Below are 15,352 nucleotides of genomic sequence, written 5' to 3'. Positions count from 1 at the left end.
ATTTTGCTTTGATCATGATTGAAATATGATCCAAAAAAATCTTGCTGCATTTTATTGGGATTTTATGTGGCAGAACGAGACAAAGTAGGACATAAATTTGGAAGCAGAAGGTATTTGTATTCAACTCCCTGCGTTCTGGTATCTCTAAATAAAATCCAGATCAATCACTCGCCTCCAGAAATCCGTAAAATAGATTCGACTTGCGTGTAATTTAATCTCCGTATAAATCCAGCCGTTCTTTGAAGTCAGAGTGTTTGTTAGAGATCATTGAAAAAAAAAAACACAGCATCATGAAAAACTGAACACAACCTGAATATGCTGTCCGCAGTATGAAACACGGTAGAGGCAGCATCATGCTGTGTGGGACTGGGAAACCAACTAAAGTTGATAGGAACAAGGCAAGCCTGAAAGAATCTCTATCTCACAAAATTAGTCCGAAAACAATTTCAAAAATAAAATAAATAAAAAGTTAAATTGTTTTAAATGTTATGCTGAATTTCCTTCCTGACTTATATGTAGAAACCCACACCTCTAACTGCTCTGTTTTTTTTTACTGTGGATGTGAAAATGAATGTGTGGTTTCAGCTATTACTCAGGATAAAAATAGCACACAAAAAAGAAGAAGAAAGCTATTAAAGCATGTTTTATTTGGCAGCTTGACCCGTATAAAATCAGAACATAATATAAACAAAATATCAGAATTAAATAAAAACAAAAAGACATTTTTTAATCCTCCAAATTTTCTTGAATAAATTGTGAACAAACAAGCATGGCTTGACCTATTTAACCTTTCTGCTCTATGCATCATTTACAAATAAGTGTATTGTTGTAATCTGTTTTTTCTTTCTATGTTAATTCATCTCCTTTCTTTACACTTTGTGGACGTTTCCCTGGTGTTTATGTGAGGGGCGGGCTGCTGCTGACGCCGCCACCGCCTTCACAGGGGCTGATGATCGTCTCCACTTCGATGACCTCGGTCACCAGATCTCTGATGATGGACACGCTGTCCAACGGATCAGAATCCGACTCTGAACTCTGGACGTCTTCCTCCTTCTCTTGGGTTTGCTTTTCTTCTGCTTGGTCCGCTTCCTCCACCTCAGCTTCGACTGGGCTCTCGCCATCCATCTGATCGGCGTCCAGAGCTTCTTGCTTCTCCGTCAGCTGCTGTGGCGTTGAGACCGCGGCGCTGCTAGAATCGCCTCCTGTTGGCGCTGCTCCTTCTCGTTGTCCTCCATCTTGCTCTTCAACTCCGGTTTCGTTTTCGTCATTCTCTGACGCTTCTCTCTGTTTCTCCTCTGTTGCTCTCTCAGCCTCCCAGTCGTCCTTGATTTGGCCCGTCAGGTACACGGCCCTGTCGGTGGTCTGCTGCACCACTGGCCCCATGGAGCATGGGGCAATCGCTTCGCTTAGTGACCCCAGGCTGAGTTTTACAGGACCCTCTGTGCCGGGCGACTGCGTTTGTGACGGGGGCTGGACAGAGGAGGTCTCCTCTGATCCCTGATCTGGAGTTTGGTCTGAGGTCGAGGGTTCGGGTGTTACTTGGGTCGATTCGGCGCTTGGCGTAGATTCGGTTTGTGCGTCATCTGTTGTCTGGATCAGGACAAGCGGTGTGGGATCAGGCGACTCCTGGAAGGCGGATCCCGAAGCAGCCGCGTCAACTTCTTGAGCTTCGGCTCCGTCCACGTCGGAAGACTCGACAGCTGTTGTTTCTGTTGCCGTGGTTACCGCCTCGCTTTTATCCTCTCCTTTGGTTTCCGTCGCGCTCTGACCCTCGTTGCTCTCATGTTCCTCAAACTGCTGCGTCACAACAATCACAGGAGACGGGAGCAAAGCGCTCGGATCAGCGGACTCAGCGGGACTGGGCTCACGTTTGGTGTCGTCCTTAAGTTCTGCATCGCTCTCGGGGCAAACGTCAGGCGTTTTGCTCTGACCTTCCTCCACGGGAGCGGTTTCTTTAACAGCACTTTGCTCCTCCTCTGCGGAGTGTCGAGACTGAACTGCTGGGCTGTCGGGAGCAGAGCGAGGAGGCGTCTGTGCCAGCAGGCTGTACTGACTAATGGCTAAATCTGACGTGTCCAGCAGGAGATTATTACTCTTCTTACAAGCAGCATCCTGGAGTGCTATAAAAACAAAAGGCATTAGAATCATATAAAGTCCAAAAGAGCATATTTGTAAAACAAAAGTTGCAGAATGAAAGCACATTTCATCATGTCCTTTAATCTAGTGTTTTTCAAAGTGAGGGGCAACCAGGGGGCAGCAGGGGGTCTTCAGAAAGCAGGAGGGAATATCAGAAAAAAAAACACAAAGTTTTTTAATCAAATATTTTTACCATAACTTTTTATAAAATCATAAAATCTAATGTTTTTCAATTATTAACAAATAAGTTACAATAGTTTACTGAAACATTATTTGCCATGTTCATCTTTCTGTTTGACTGCCAGTCAAATTTATCCGCTCTGGTTCTCAATCAAACACAGGAAGCACTAAATCTAGCGCTTCCTGTGCTTTTTGCTGGAAAAAAAAAAAAAAACTTCTAAGAACTCCTGGCCAATCAAAACCAGAAGGCATGACGTATTGTTTATGCTCTGACGTAAACCACTGACGTAAACCACTTTACATTTTGGCTTGTTGCTGAAATGTACTGCTATATAAATAAACTGGATTGACTGATTGATAAATGAATGTAACAATTATTGAATAGTAAATAAAAGTGAGGGGGGAAAAAAACGTTCTAAAAGTTTATGTTTCTTTACATATTTCGTAGAGTTCCCTGTGAGAAGGATCTGCAGCCAGGAGCTAATCCTGTTTGGAGAGTCACGACATGGAGAGGTTTGGGAACCCCTGCTTTAAAGTAATGACTTTATTCTGCTGGTTATAGATTTTAATAGGGATTATATACTTATATATCTGTGCAATTGTCTCTCCGAGTGCTCTTAATGACACGTCTGGACTTTGAGTAATGACATGTTGCAGGAAGAAATACGTGTTGCGCTTTGGGACTGCCTCTTCCTGACCAACAAACCAAGGGTTTGAATTTATTTGTTACATTGGCTTCGTACTGAGAACTGAGTGTGTGTGTGTGTGCGTGCATGTGTGTGTGCGCGTGTGTTTACCTCTGTGTATCTCCCTTTGGAGGATGTTTCTCAGAATGTCATCGTAGACATTGTGAACCAGAATAAAACTGCTGTAGTCAGAGAAAATGTACTGCTCAAACTGCTGGAGCTCCTGAACAAACAAAAGCCACACGTCAGGTTTATGCTGCGTGCAGTGGGAGTGGTGAAGGCAGGCGGCCTCCAGCTGGCGATGAGTCTCACTTACGGTTTTGTACTTGCTGTCCATCTTGCTGAGGAGAGAAGGCAGAGCGATCTCCAGCAGAGACTCCTGATACAGCCTCCTCTGCACCACCCTGCTGTCGTAGTCCAGCTGCTGCTCAAACACACACACACACACAACTTTTAACACGCTGACTGAACACTGACTTGATTACTACATTTTAAAATTGTTCATATTTATTGTGTTTATTTACCCAAAATGTTGGTAAAGATGTGTGAAAACCCATTTTAAACAAATTGCACAATCTGCTTAGGAAAGCAGATTGTCGCCTTAGGAAACGGTCTCTGAATTTATTTTTTTTAAAGTTGATTGGAGAGTGTGTAAACTTTAATCTAAAATCTGTGACTTCCTGTTAAACCTTCAAACAAAAATCGACTTCCTGTTGTTTGTTTGGTGGACAACATATCATAGGGGCCTGCTGCAATTAGCTTCTGGCCGTTAGACCGGACAGGGATCCGTGTTTATCTTGCCACCATCCACAATCATTGAGATGGTGAAATAAAAAAAAAAACCTCGCAGCAGCTAGAAACAGCATCTTGGGGTTTCCCTGACAACCACAGATATACATGTGTGAAGTGGATCCAACTATAAATGGATGTGTGTACTTTGGTTTGATAAGACTAAAATTAAGCTTCTTAGCAACAAGGTAAACATATGGAAAAGCACTTCTTGCCCACCTGTAAGTACGGCAGAGGATCTGTGATGGTGCTGCTTCTTTTTCTTTTCTTTTTTTCTATATGTTTAACTTCTCTCACAGTTACACTCAGCATTGATAAACGATCTTTTGTAGCTGTGTATTGTTATCCCACTGTGGATAATGTGAGAGTGTATGCAGTGCTGTGTCTGTGGGGCTTTCTCTTAGGATCGAGACGCCGTCCTGTACAAACAGGAAGCACAGTTTCTCACATAGATCTCACATTACGTTTTAATAAAGCTCAAACATTGAGCCTTTTTATATTTAGACTTCTAGTATATTTTCCCATGAAATCTAAACCTCGGTTTGAGTTAACCTTTTTGGCCTGGATGGTCACCAATGCAGTGGAGTTGTTCACTTTACACACCGACCTGACTGACTCCTTACTGTGTTTTATTCCCCAAGGCATATTTCTTTTATTTCAATTAAGTTTTTTTTTTTAATTGTAGTGTATTCACCCTGAGTATTTGCTTATATTATTCACTGGATGACTCCATGGTAACGTTTTTACCTTGAATACTCTTTCTTTAGCTCTCTCCATCTTGTCGGGAACCTGAGACGATTGCAGTCTGGTTGATGGTTGGAAGAACCGCTCCAACGTGTAAACGGCGCTGTCCAGCAGCTGCAAGAAACGCATGTAAAACATAACGAACGTCTCTTTCCTGACTTCAAACTTTCCTCCCCCCCCTTCCAGCTGCAGCTGCTCTCAAAGACGAACGTCCCACCTGCTCCATCTCCAGGTGTGCCGAGTGAACGAGCCTCTCCACGCTGCCGAGTCCAAACCTCTGCTTTAAGTTTTCCAGTTTCTCGCTCAGGTTCTCCACCTTTGTGTAGTTCTCATCCAGACTGATGGAGTGCAGACTGGTCAAGGCCTGGAGAACACAAACCCACACGCATACACATTCATGTTAAACCACATCAAGGAACTAAATGTGGGCGACTCAGGCAGGAATTCACCTTTTGTGTGTCCTCCTCCTTTCCATTCGTGAGAGAAAAGGTGGCGTTCATCTGGGTTCGGAGTGTGTCCTGCATCCCCAGAATCCCTCCTCCGATGTGTTCGGTTAGCGCTTCGATGATGGAGGGCATGTAGGGCATCACAGACTCGCTGCACACCTTCTCTGCTTCCTCACATATGTACGCTGGAATACATCGGGACGTATTGATAACACATCCAGACGTGCGTTTTGCGTGTGGTTTACAAAGTCGTCGTCGTATTTCCTGAGTTGACGTCAACATGGAAGTGTGTTACCTCTGACTTTCTGCACCAGGAAGTCCTGAGAGGTCACTATCTGGTCCAGGTTGGACATGATGAGCGCCGAGCTGGCCGACGCAGCCTGACGACACTCCTCCCTCAGCGCCTCCAAACCTGCAGTCAGCTGTTCCAGCACCAGGGTGTAGGTCGCCTGAACCGTCTACATATAGAAAAATACAGAATAATATTAAATCGGGCCATGAGACACCTCTCCTCTAAGTTTAGGGTCTGATATTTGCGTCTCATTGCCTCTTTCTGAGAATCGACAATGACCGATTTGGCCATATCTTTAAAAGTCGCCCCCGTCTTCCGGTTTAAGCCAGGAGATCAAATTCAGATTTTTTTTTTTAAACAGGTTTTGTTTTGCTACACAAGTTATTCTCAACTTTGTTGCTGAATGTAAATTACTCACAAGCTGACCAAGACGTCAGGTCACAAATGTTTTTTGTGATTAAAAGCCATAAGAAGTCAGACTGCAGATATAGATCTGTTGCTCACATCATTTCTTGCAGCGTTTAATTTAAAATATTAAAGTAACTTAGAGGAAAATGAGACATGATTGAGTCAGCTGCTGATGTTGCTTGACTTGAGGTTTAAGCTTTAGAATAATTTTATTATTTTACTGTCAGGACTCAATCTTTTGCTTAGACAGAATTAATTTGTTAGTCCCAACTTCAGATGAGAAAAATAATTAAAAGGTTGTGTTCAAACTGCTTAAATCAGCAAAGTAATCTTACTGTGTGTAAAACTTGCTCTAAAGAAAAGCGTTACTATCAGGTAAGATAAATATTGAGCTACCTCGCCACAATGACAAGAAAAATATTTGGCGGAGTCCCGTTGAGGCTACAAACACTGCACAGATTCTCACAAATTTCAGTGGCTGCGTCATGCTGCGGGCCGTTTCACTGCGAGTCATGCTGGTATAAACGAATACCTTCAAATAGATCGACTTCACCACGAATCACCATGTCATTGTCTAGAAACGTGGTTGGATCACTTGCTATAGTTTAATTTACCAACAGAACAACAAGATACTTCTGACCAGAACTTTCAACACTATCACGTTTTGGTTTTTTTTATTGTTATTGTTCTTGACATCACCGTGTCAGAAACGACTAATCGCTACCCAAGGCGACAGCCTTGATTTTAACAACACACAAAACACTCTGTTTGTTAGTAGGACTTACTGCCTGCCATTGTCGGATCCGTTCCGTCTTCTTGCCCTTCATCTTCGACTGAAGCTGACTCTGTAGCCATGACAACACTTCCTCCATCACCTGGCGGGCCAGCACCTGCACACACCCCGTACGTGAGGCCCGCTGCCGACAGCTCGCAGGCAGACAGGAAGCTGTGGGGTAAAGTTGCTGACCTGTTCTTCGGTGCCCAGCAGCTTCTCCCAGGATGCATAGCAGCCTTTCTCCTGACGGTACAGACGCAGGGCTCGGGTGTACGCCTGGCTCTCGTGGGGCAAATCCTGCCAGGGGTCTGAGGGAGGTAAGAACTTTGTTAGGACTTCTGGAAATGACGATTGTCCTCTTTTAAAAGCAGACTTACCGAGTTTTGTTTGATAAATTTGAATCTTTAAATTTCAGCTAGTTTATAATCATAGTGGAACTGGTGGTTTAGATTGGTTTGGTGAGTAACCACAATGTCCTACTTTGAGTGCCTTCTCTTTGCTCCCTGACATATTTCTGCTGTTTGTTGTCAAATGGTGTCGATTAGACGATGAAAAGAAAATATGATGGTAAATATTTTCTCCATCCCTTGTATTTTTCATTTCTACATCAAACCAAAATGTACCAATCAGCATTTTTCTTACCATTTTTAAATGATTTTTTTCCCCCCATTGAACAATAATATTCAATGTCAATGTCAAATTTATTTATATAGCACTTTAAAACGGGTATAAAACTGCACCAAAGTGCTGTACAAGAAGAACGACAACACAAATGACAAAACAGAGTAAAAACAATACATCAATTAAATGCCAAAGCATTTATTCCTTTGGATAAACGTTATATTATTAGGTCATTAGGTCCTTTTTTTTCTTGCTAAACTTCAGTGTTTTGAGGAACAGAGAGTTTCGTTTTCCAAAGAGATGTGACCTTCCATTCTGTCATCGTTTCTGTGAAAGCAGAAGTCCAGCGAACCATTCACCTGGCGGATTTGATCGGCCTTTAAGAGACATCATGACGCGTGTGTAAAAAATCCCAGGAGACACACAATCGGAGACACAAACTTAAACAGCAAAAACAATATAAAGGTAGCGCCTATTTACTGGAAACCTTTGGTAACATTTTTTAAAAATAATTTCTTTCTTTTATTGCAGCAGGATAATCTGATTGGTTGCGGTTCTCTGACATTGGACATTTTTGTGCTTGGCTTAGACAACTGAGTTGTAAATTGAATTTGTGGATTATTTCTAAAATGTCTCAATTCTATGATCAACTCTAAAAGGTTAGCATAAGAAAAGTTGATAACGTCTTTGTTATAACAGTGCTTATTGACAATGAATCTTACACCATCTGCTAATTTAAAAGGAAAACCCTAAGTGGTTGAAAAGTAAGAGTATGTGGGTTGTACCCATGAAAAACTTGACCAAATCCTGTCTGCTGTTGCCAAGCCGCCTTTTCTGCACCTAATCCAGCTTTGTAGCATTTCATGGAAGTTTGAAGTTTGACAAAACAAGACATGTTGATCATTCAGCCTTTTTTCCTCCATTTTTTTTTAACAAACAAAGGCTTCAGTAGTGTGTGGAATAACCTCAAATAACCTTTGGGGTAACTATTCACCTCCTTGGTTTTTCCCCATCTGGTTTCAATTCTACGCTTTCATCTCTTTGGTGTTCTTCGAACTTTACAAAAATGTTGAGAGAGTTTAGGAGATTAAAATCCAGTCCAGTAGAAATATCCTTCAAGAGCTGAGATTAATGACACCAATGAATGGTGATATTTTGTAGACTTCACAGTCATCAACTTTCAATACTCACAGTGATGACACACATTGTGTGAAGATATCAAGACATGTAGCATCAACACAGTGGTGAAACATGCTTACAATGAGTAAGGCGTTGCGCATGAATCAAAACTTGGACGCAATAAAAAAACATTCATATCCCAAGACCTGTATTCAAAATCTTTACTTTTCTCCCTGATATTTGAAGGGGATATCGATCTGTCGATGGTTATCCATCACCGTTTCATGTGTTGTAGCTTTTTGGACGATTAAATGAGCAGCAGCTACTGGTGGCTATTTATGTCTTACTTCCTGTCAGCTCAGGATGTCTTTGCTCAGATATGTCATGCCTTGTTTTCGCAACGACCTCATGACAACATTGAAGAGGGGTTTGTTAACTGGTTTGTATCCTTGCTAACCGCAGAGGAAGTGAGCAGCATTAATATTTTTATCTGTCGCCAAGGCGACTGCCACAGCATGAGTGACAAGCTGAAGCTTGCGCATGCAGCTGCAGCTTTCGAAACAGATGTCAAGCTCTGCTCTTCAGCAGGCTCAAATATTTGTGCTTGAAACAGAAATCAAACTCGTTATGAAATAGTTGAAATCTAACGTGTTCTCTTCCAGGATTGCCCTACGAGTAGCTCCATTCGTAGTCAAGTTAACCCCACGTCATCACGGCGACATCACCGTGTTTCTTGGTTATAACACGGTTATAACCATGTGCTTTATGGAAAGCACATAATCCTTTCCATAAAGTGGAAAGGATTATGTGCTATGTTGTCTGCCTTGAGTTTAGCTACAAAAACTGCACAGCATGTCTCCTACAACTGATCACTTTTGACATTTTGTTATATTTATCACCCCCTTACATCAATCTACATAATGTCACCCGTGTTGATTTGTGCTGTAGGTTAGTGTTTTACCCAGGTTGCGGTGTCTAATACAGGCCCTGAGGCCAGACAGGAAGTGATCTCTTTCATCCTCTTGTTGAAACAGGAAGCAGGTGTGGCCTGTGTAAGGCACATGCAGATATACAGCAAACATATCTGGAGATGATGCCGCTGAAGAAGAGGAATCCTCCTTCACTCCTGGACAAACAAGCATCCATGTTACAAATCTGTCATTTTCAAAAGATAGTATTGATCTTTGAATTAGCCTGTGTTTATGTCATGCTTAAATGATTTCGAGAGGGTTTTAAAAGACTCCTGATGCTGGATTTAAAATCTATAAAATACAAAAACAAACCGTAACCCATGTGAGATGTGACCAATATTGCATTCGTATGTTTTTCAGATTCGGTTACATGACTTTATGCCCCCAAAATAGATGTTTATCTTTAATTTATCCAAGTTTCCTTCATGTTTGAAAATTATTGCTGAGTCTTTTTTTATAAAAATAGCCTTTTGAAAAATGTGATTGCTTCTGTTTTTACCTCTAAAAAATATGTCTGTCATTGATCTCGTTTTTCAAACTTCTCAAACGTAGCGTAGTTTCCACTTCATCAGTTGTCTCAAATATACAACATGGCCGTGTGTGTTCGCGCTTGCCTTAATGTGTGAATTATTCTAACCATTACAGTTTCCTCTTTAAAAAGAGAACAAGATGAGGAAGAGTGCAATGCCAGGCTTGAAGTGTCAAAGTGATTGCATGGAACGCAGGCGATAAGTGCAGAAAATTCAAGATCGGACTGCGATCCTCTTCCTTCTGGTGTGCAAACAGCAAAGTTACAATTGATCCGGTCAGGATTTGTTTGAAGATCATTTGTTTGAAGATCATTTTTGCAAGGTCTTGATTTATTGTGATTTATTTTATTGTGTTGTGTTTCAAATTATTTACATCTAGCTTTTTATTCCTGAGTGATTACTTTCCTCCAAATCTAGTTAGGCTCAAAGTAATTGTTTAAATAATTTTTTTCCTATTTCTTATTTCTTATTTTTAAAGGCTGTGGCAGTCAGTTTTTCCATCAGTGAAGCTATCCGTGTCACTGAGTGGGATGAAGTGTCGTATAAAGTACCATTGAGTATTCCTGCACAGATTTTCTCCAGGTGAGCTCTCGACTCTTCCTCGCTGGTGAACACGACTCCCCCTGCCGGCTGCAGGACCAGCTTAGGTGGAGATCCACGACTGAAAGTCTGGACAACAACATCCAGGGTCAAGACACCATAATCAGATGTGACGTAAACAAGAAAAAGGGGGTTTATTCTGTGTTGGTTTACCTCCGCGCTGTCGTGTATTTCCACTTTGTAGTCTCCCTTCAAGACAACATATTTCTCCTTGGATTTCTTTCCCTGCTCATCCCAGGAGGACAGCTTAACGCTCCCCTGGTACAGAACCTCATCGGCGTCGTTCTTGGGCTTCACAGAAACACACAGACAGAATCACACATCACGTGAATTTATATGGCATAGATGGATAAACTCTGAACACTTGCTTGTGGTTGTTTTTTTTTTGTTTGTTTTTTTGCACTGATTGCGTAGATAAAGGACACCCAGCATGAATCTTAAAACGTTGTGCTGATTGGATACCTACACAGTTTCAGTTCCTACCTTTTGTGTGAGCAATAAGCCCTTCCCGTGTTTCTTAGCCTCCAACTCCTGGCGAATGTGTCCAAGGTAGGTCACGGAGTACTGCTGGCGGTAAAACCCACTGAAGCTCTGAAAGGCACCGTCAATGAGACCTGCAAGCACGCCAGGAGAAAGATGAAAAGGTCAAGCAACATTTTATCACTCAGTTCTCTATAAAACAGAGTATTGTAAATTGCTGGGGAAGCGAAGAATGACCTTCCAATTTCTTCCCACGATCTCGAGAAAGAAAAACTTGTTTTCTGGTCATGTGAAATAGTTACTTTGGTAACCAGTGGTTGCTTTTTGGGATCATAAGATGATTATTGCCCCCAAAAATCTGTGACTCTTCCACCCAGTTTATTGGTAAGAGACCTTATGCCCCTCTGCTTATTTTTCTCATGGGATTTTCAAGCCATAAAGATGCTTTTCTTCACATTGTCAATTTTTGTTTTCACAAGCTGATGGAACATTTTTTTTGTTGTCATTACAACATGACAGAACACCTTGTAATAGTGGCAATAAAACTAGCAATTTTTTCCTCACAATAAAACAGTGTCCTTTTTAAAACTTCTCAATGAAGATAAATGGACGCAAATTTAACGCTCTTCTCCATCCGTTCCAACATTTCTGCTGTTAAGGCAATAAAACAGAAATATGAAACTGTTTTCTTGGGTTCATGGGGTTTTAGCTTGTGTTATTGTAGAATAGCGTCCCAGTAGCTTCGCTGAACAAGCTGATTGGTCTTCAGTAGAGAATAGAGTGAGCTTCTTAATCGAGTCATTCTATAGATTTAAAAGTAGACGTTGCCCTCATATTTTTTAGTAAAATTCAAGAATCAAATCTATGGAAGATGGGCAGCCTCACTGCAATGAATAACATACACTGTGCTCTTAAGTTTATGATCCTCAACAAGAGATGGTATGTAATAAAATCGGCAAAAGGTTCACTTACTGAGAAAAATACTAAAAAAGGTTATTTATGCCCTTAAGTGCGTCCTGTAGGTCAACGCTGTGCAACAGTCTTAGGTAAAGAATGATTATTCAAACTAGTGGTGTGGTTTTTTTTATCTTTTCAAACAAAAACAAGTTAATAAAAACTGATTTTGTCATATCTTTTTATAAATGAAACATCATTCATGAATGATTAGAGTGTAATCACTCATGACTACACCCTTCACTGGACACACCACGAGTTACTGAACAGCAAAACTCTTAATGAAACTCTTCACTTCACTAACCATGAAAAGAGTCTGACCTTGTAAGCATTCAAAGTAAGTTTGAGACAAATTTGCTTTTGTCGCTCCGCTTCATATTTCGATTTTCTTGCCAAATTTCAAAGAAGAATCAAACGTGACATGGACACATTTTACTTTTAAAACTCGTTTGATCATATTCCCATTCATCTTTCAAATGAACTAATTACTGTCAGTCATGGATCAAGTTCTTGGGGGATAGAAAAAAACAGAAATTGGACTTTTTTTTTTAGCATTCATGGTCAGGCATGACTTTTCCAACCATGTTGCAATGGAAAAATAGCTGAGACAGCAAAATTGAAACGGATGCAATGTCCTCATGGGCATTTATCACTAAATGGAAACCTGCACCAGGACTTGAAAACAGCGACTGTGTACATAAACAAAAAATAAATGTGCAAAGGACCGGGGCTTGTGTTTAAAGAAAGTCTTATAACAAATTATTATTTAAAGTACTTAAGGCTCATCTTAGATTAATTATTATTTGATGCTTTCCTACTTAGAGCTTTTAAACATGTGTTGTAGCAGTTAATAAGATGTTAAAAAGTGGTGCTGACAATATCTTTTATTTATTTTATTAAAAACGTTTCCATAAAAAATCTTTTAAGTGAGTATTTTTTGATTACTGAATTAACTTCCGTCTGATTCATTTGCTAAAACATGAACACAAACTCGTAAAAAATAAAAAATAAAAAAAAAAGTAAAAAATTATAGACAAACCTTCCTCAAGAGGATGAATTAAACAATCAGTTAATTCTTAGTCTGAACTTTTCAGTGAAGTCTTTATTTTCCCAATTGGACAGTTTTTAATTTGATTACTTTGTTAATTGGCTAAAGGTCATATGATGTTATTCAGATGCTTAGCATTTATTAGCTTTTCTAAGAAACACTAGTATTGACATAATATTGATCTTTTACACTTTGTAATTCCTTCCTAATCCTACACGGTGCTCAGTCGGTATCTATGTGACTCCTATAAGCAGTTCTTAGGTTGAAACCCAAATTTAGAGCTACATCGTTATGTGGATCTTGCCAGGAATTAACTGCTAGATCTCCAAACTCGCTCTCTCCTGATTTGTTTGAATGTGGATTTGTCATAATCTCTTGCTTAAAATGTGTTTACTCTGTGAGGCCAGTATCACACATTCTTTGGCTCGGTCTGACTTTCATCTCACAAACTGACCCAAACGCAAGGATACACAGAGAAAGATCAGACAACCCATAATAATATAATAGTTGGAAATAGCTGTAATTACATTCTCGTTTGCAGGGAAGATTAGTGACAGGATGTGTCTGAGCTGATAACACGTATAGGAATGCGCACATGGAGGAATAAACAAAAGCACTCGCATTTAAGGGAACCGCAGTGTTGGATTGGTTTGTACTTTGTTGATCATTTTAAGGTAAAATTATCATGAATAATCTGCTGCTAATTCTTCCCCCTCTCTATTTATTTTAGACGGAAATCAACTTGGTGGTTAAAGTGGGTGAAATGCAACAGCAAGGTCCTTGGTGTAACTGTGGGGACCTTTGCTGATTTGTCACACTCCTGCCCACATTTCCTGTGTGCCGCTTTGCCGAACTCTTTCCACTAAAGTCAAATACAATGAAACTTTCTCATATGATCTCAGCACTGCAGTCTCCAGAACTGTGACAGAGTAATTTATAGCAGTGTTTCCATCATTCTGGGGAAATTATATTTGCCACAGGACTGTTTATAGTTCTTATTATGTGGCTTGGGTCTCTTTTAACATGTCACAATTAGGCTTGGGTCCCCGTTAGATAATCAACTTAAAAAGATATACATAAAAACTGCACAGATTAGAAGATAAAATGCACAGTTCAAAATGAAAGCCCTGTTTTTTAATCCATAGTTTTCTAGATATAATGATGTATATAATATATTGTTTGCTATGGGTACAGCTGTACCCATAGCTGTAGTAGTTTTTGTGACTGAAACTACAGCTCCTGTTTTGCAGCAAAAATTGAAGTATCTAAATCATTCAAACTTACGTCCCTGCGGCTCTAACTTCTCTGCTCTCTGTTTAACATCTGTCTTTTTTTGTTTAGCGGTTTCCTTCCAGAAATCCCATACATCAATGCAGATCACACGCACAACGCCGGAGCCAGTTACGCTGCTATAAACATCTGATAATGAAAATATAGAAAGAATAATGTCTTCGCTACCTTTGATGTGGTTGATTTTGGCCTCATCCAGCAACCCAGAGGAAGATGCTCCCATGCTGTATGTTTCCTTTTCTCGTCTACAAAAGTTGCATTAATTGAATTCGTATGCACTGTGTGCACAGGAGCACATGTCAAGTGAGTGATTTACCCTGAAGTGTCAAGAAGTTTGAGCTCAGCTCATTTCCTCAGTTTTTTTTCCTTACTCAGTGTGTGTGTGTGTGTGCGTGTATGTATAGTTGGGCGGGGCTGTTAAAATATGAGGTGAAATGTGTCAACAGAGCATCAAACTCAAATGTCACTCCTTTCTTTGCAGGGCCATCTGCTGGTAGAATGTGAATTGAAACATATTGTTTTGCACAATTTTCTACTTTAATGCAACTGTAGAAATATTATTATGACTGTAGAAAATTAGTCAATGTGGAGCATGAAACGGCTGAGAAGAGCTACAAAAAACTAAAATATGGATCAAAGTTTTGAAGCATATACACGCACCATTATTACATACAAAGTATGTCAAAAATCTGTCATTTTACAAAACATGTTACATAAACTAATATGTTTTAATTTGTATTCCATTACACAGAAAGTGACCAACAACAAAGTAGAAGAAAATCAAAATGCTTCAAAACTTTGATCCATATTTTAGTTTTTTGTAGCTCTTCATATGCGTGTAATACAATAACATTCAGTGACATTTGAACTTTATTTAGGGTTTATTAAAGACACTAAATGATGGCAGTGTCTGACTCCTCTTTGAATGTGGTTAATTCACAACACAGCAGCATCTATAACAACCAAGCTACTGCAAGCATGCTAATTATTTCTTGATTCATTATTTTAATTCCTAAAAGGTTCTTTTATTCGACTTTTACAGTATGTGGGTCACATTAACTGTGGAAAATATAGCTACTAAAATTAATTTTTAAAAATTCTTTACCTATTTTAGCTTTTTACTTCACAACAGCTTTTATATGCATTGTAGTATCCAAATCGGTTAGAAGTTTCATATTTTAATCTTTTATATTTTTGATAAGTTACATGATAGTATGTTTTTTCGTTTGAATGAGTTTGTGTTTTGTTCGAGAAAGGAAAGATTTAAAAAAAATGCTTTCAGG

The 15,352-nt window shown here is 39.9% G+C and overlaps 1 protein-coding gene across 1 annotated transcript; it reads right to left on the bottom strand.

The window, feature by feature from the left end:
- Nucleotides 1–631: 631 nt before the first annotated feature.
- niban1 (niban apoptosis regulator 1) lies at nt 632–14,401 on the bottom strand. Its single transcript, XM_007565120.2, has 14 exons — nt 14,238–14,401; nt 10,781–10,911; nt 10,451–10,588; nt 10,249–10,366; nt 9,158–9,322; nt 6,649–6,764; nt 6,467–6,571; nt 5,277–5,439; nt 4,985–5,166; nt 4,753–4,899; nt 4,539–4,649; nt 3,319–3,426; nt 3,114–3,225; nt 632–2,120 (listed from the first exon to the last, which is right to left on the bottom strand). The coding sequence occupies exons 1-14, from the start codon at nt 14,290–14,292 to the stop codon at nt 898–900; spliced, it is 2,874 nt and encodes a 957-aa protein (XP_007565182.1). The 5' UTR covers nt 14,293–14,401; the 3' UTR covers nt 632–897.
- Nucleotides 14,402–15,352: the final 951 nt, after the last annotated feature.

Source organism: Poecilia formosa, unplaced genomic scaffold (assembly GCF_000485575.1).
Source record: "Poecilia formosa unplaced genomic scaffold, Poecilia_formosa-5.1.2 Scaffold172, whole genome shotgun sequence".
Taxonomy (NCBI): Eukaryota; Metazoa; Chordata; class Actinopteri; order Cyprinodontiformes; family Poeciliidae; genus Poecilia; species Poecilia formosa.
This window is presented reverse-complemented; position numbering and strand designations above follow the sequence as displayed.

Excerpts from the sequence above, each read along its gene's own strand:
- niban1 (XM_007565120.2), bottom strand. The coding sequence starts at position 14,292 with ATGGGAGCATCTTCCTCTGGGTTGCTGGATGAGGCCAAAATCAACCAC. Across the intron at positions 6,765-9,157 it reads TATTAGACACCGCAACCTGG|ACCCCTGGCAGGATTTGCCC; the intron begins GTAAAACACTAA and ends TACCTCCCTCAG. Across the intron at positions 5,440-6,466 it reads GGATCCGACAATGGCAGGCA|ACGGTTCAGGCGACCTACAC; the intron begins GTAAGTCCTACT and ends TTCTATATGTAG.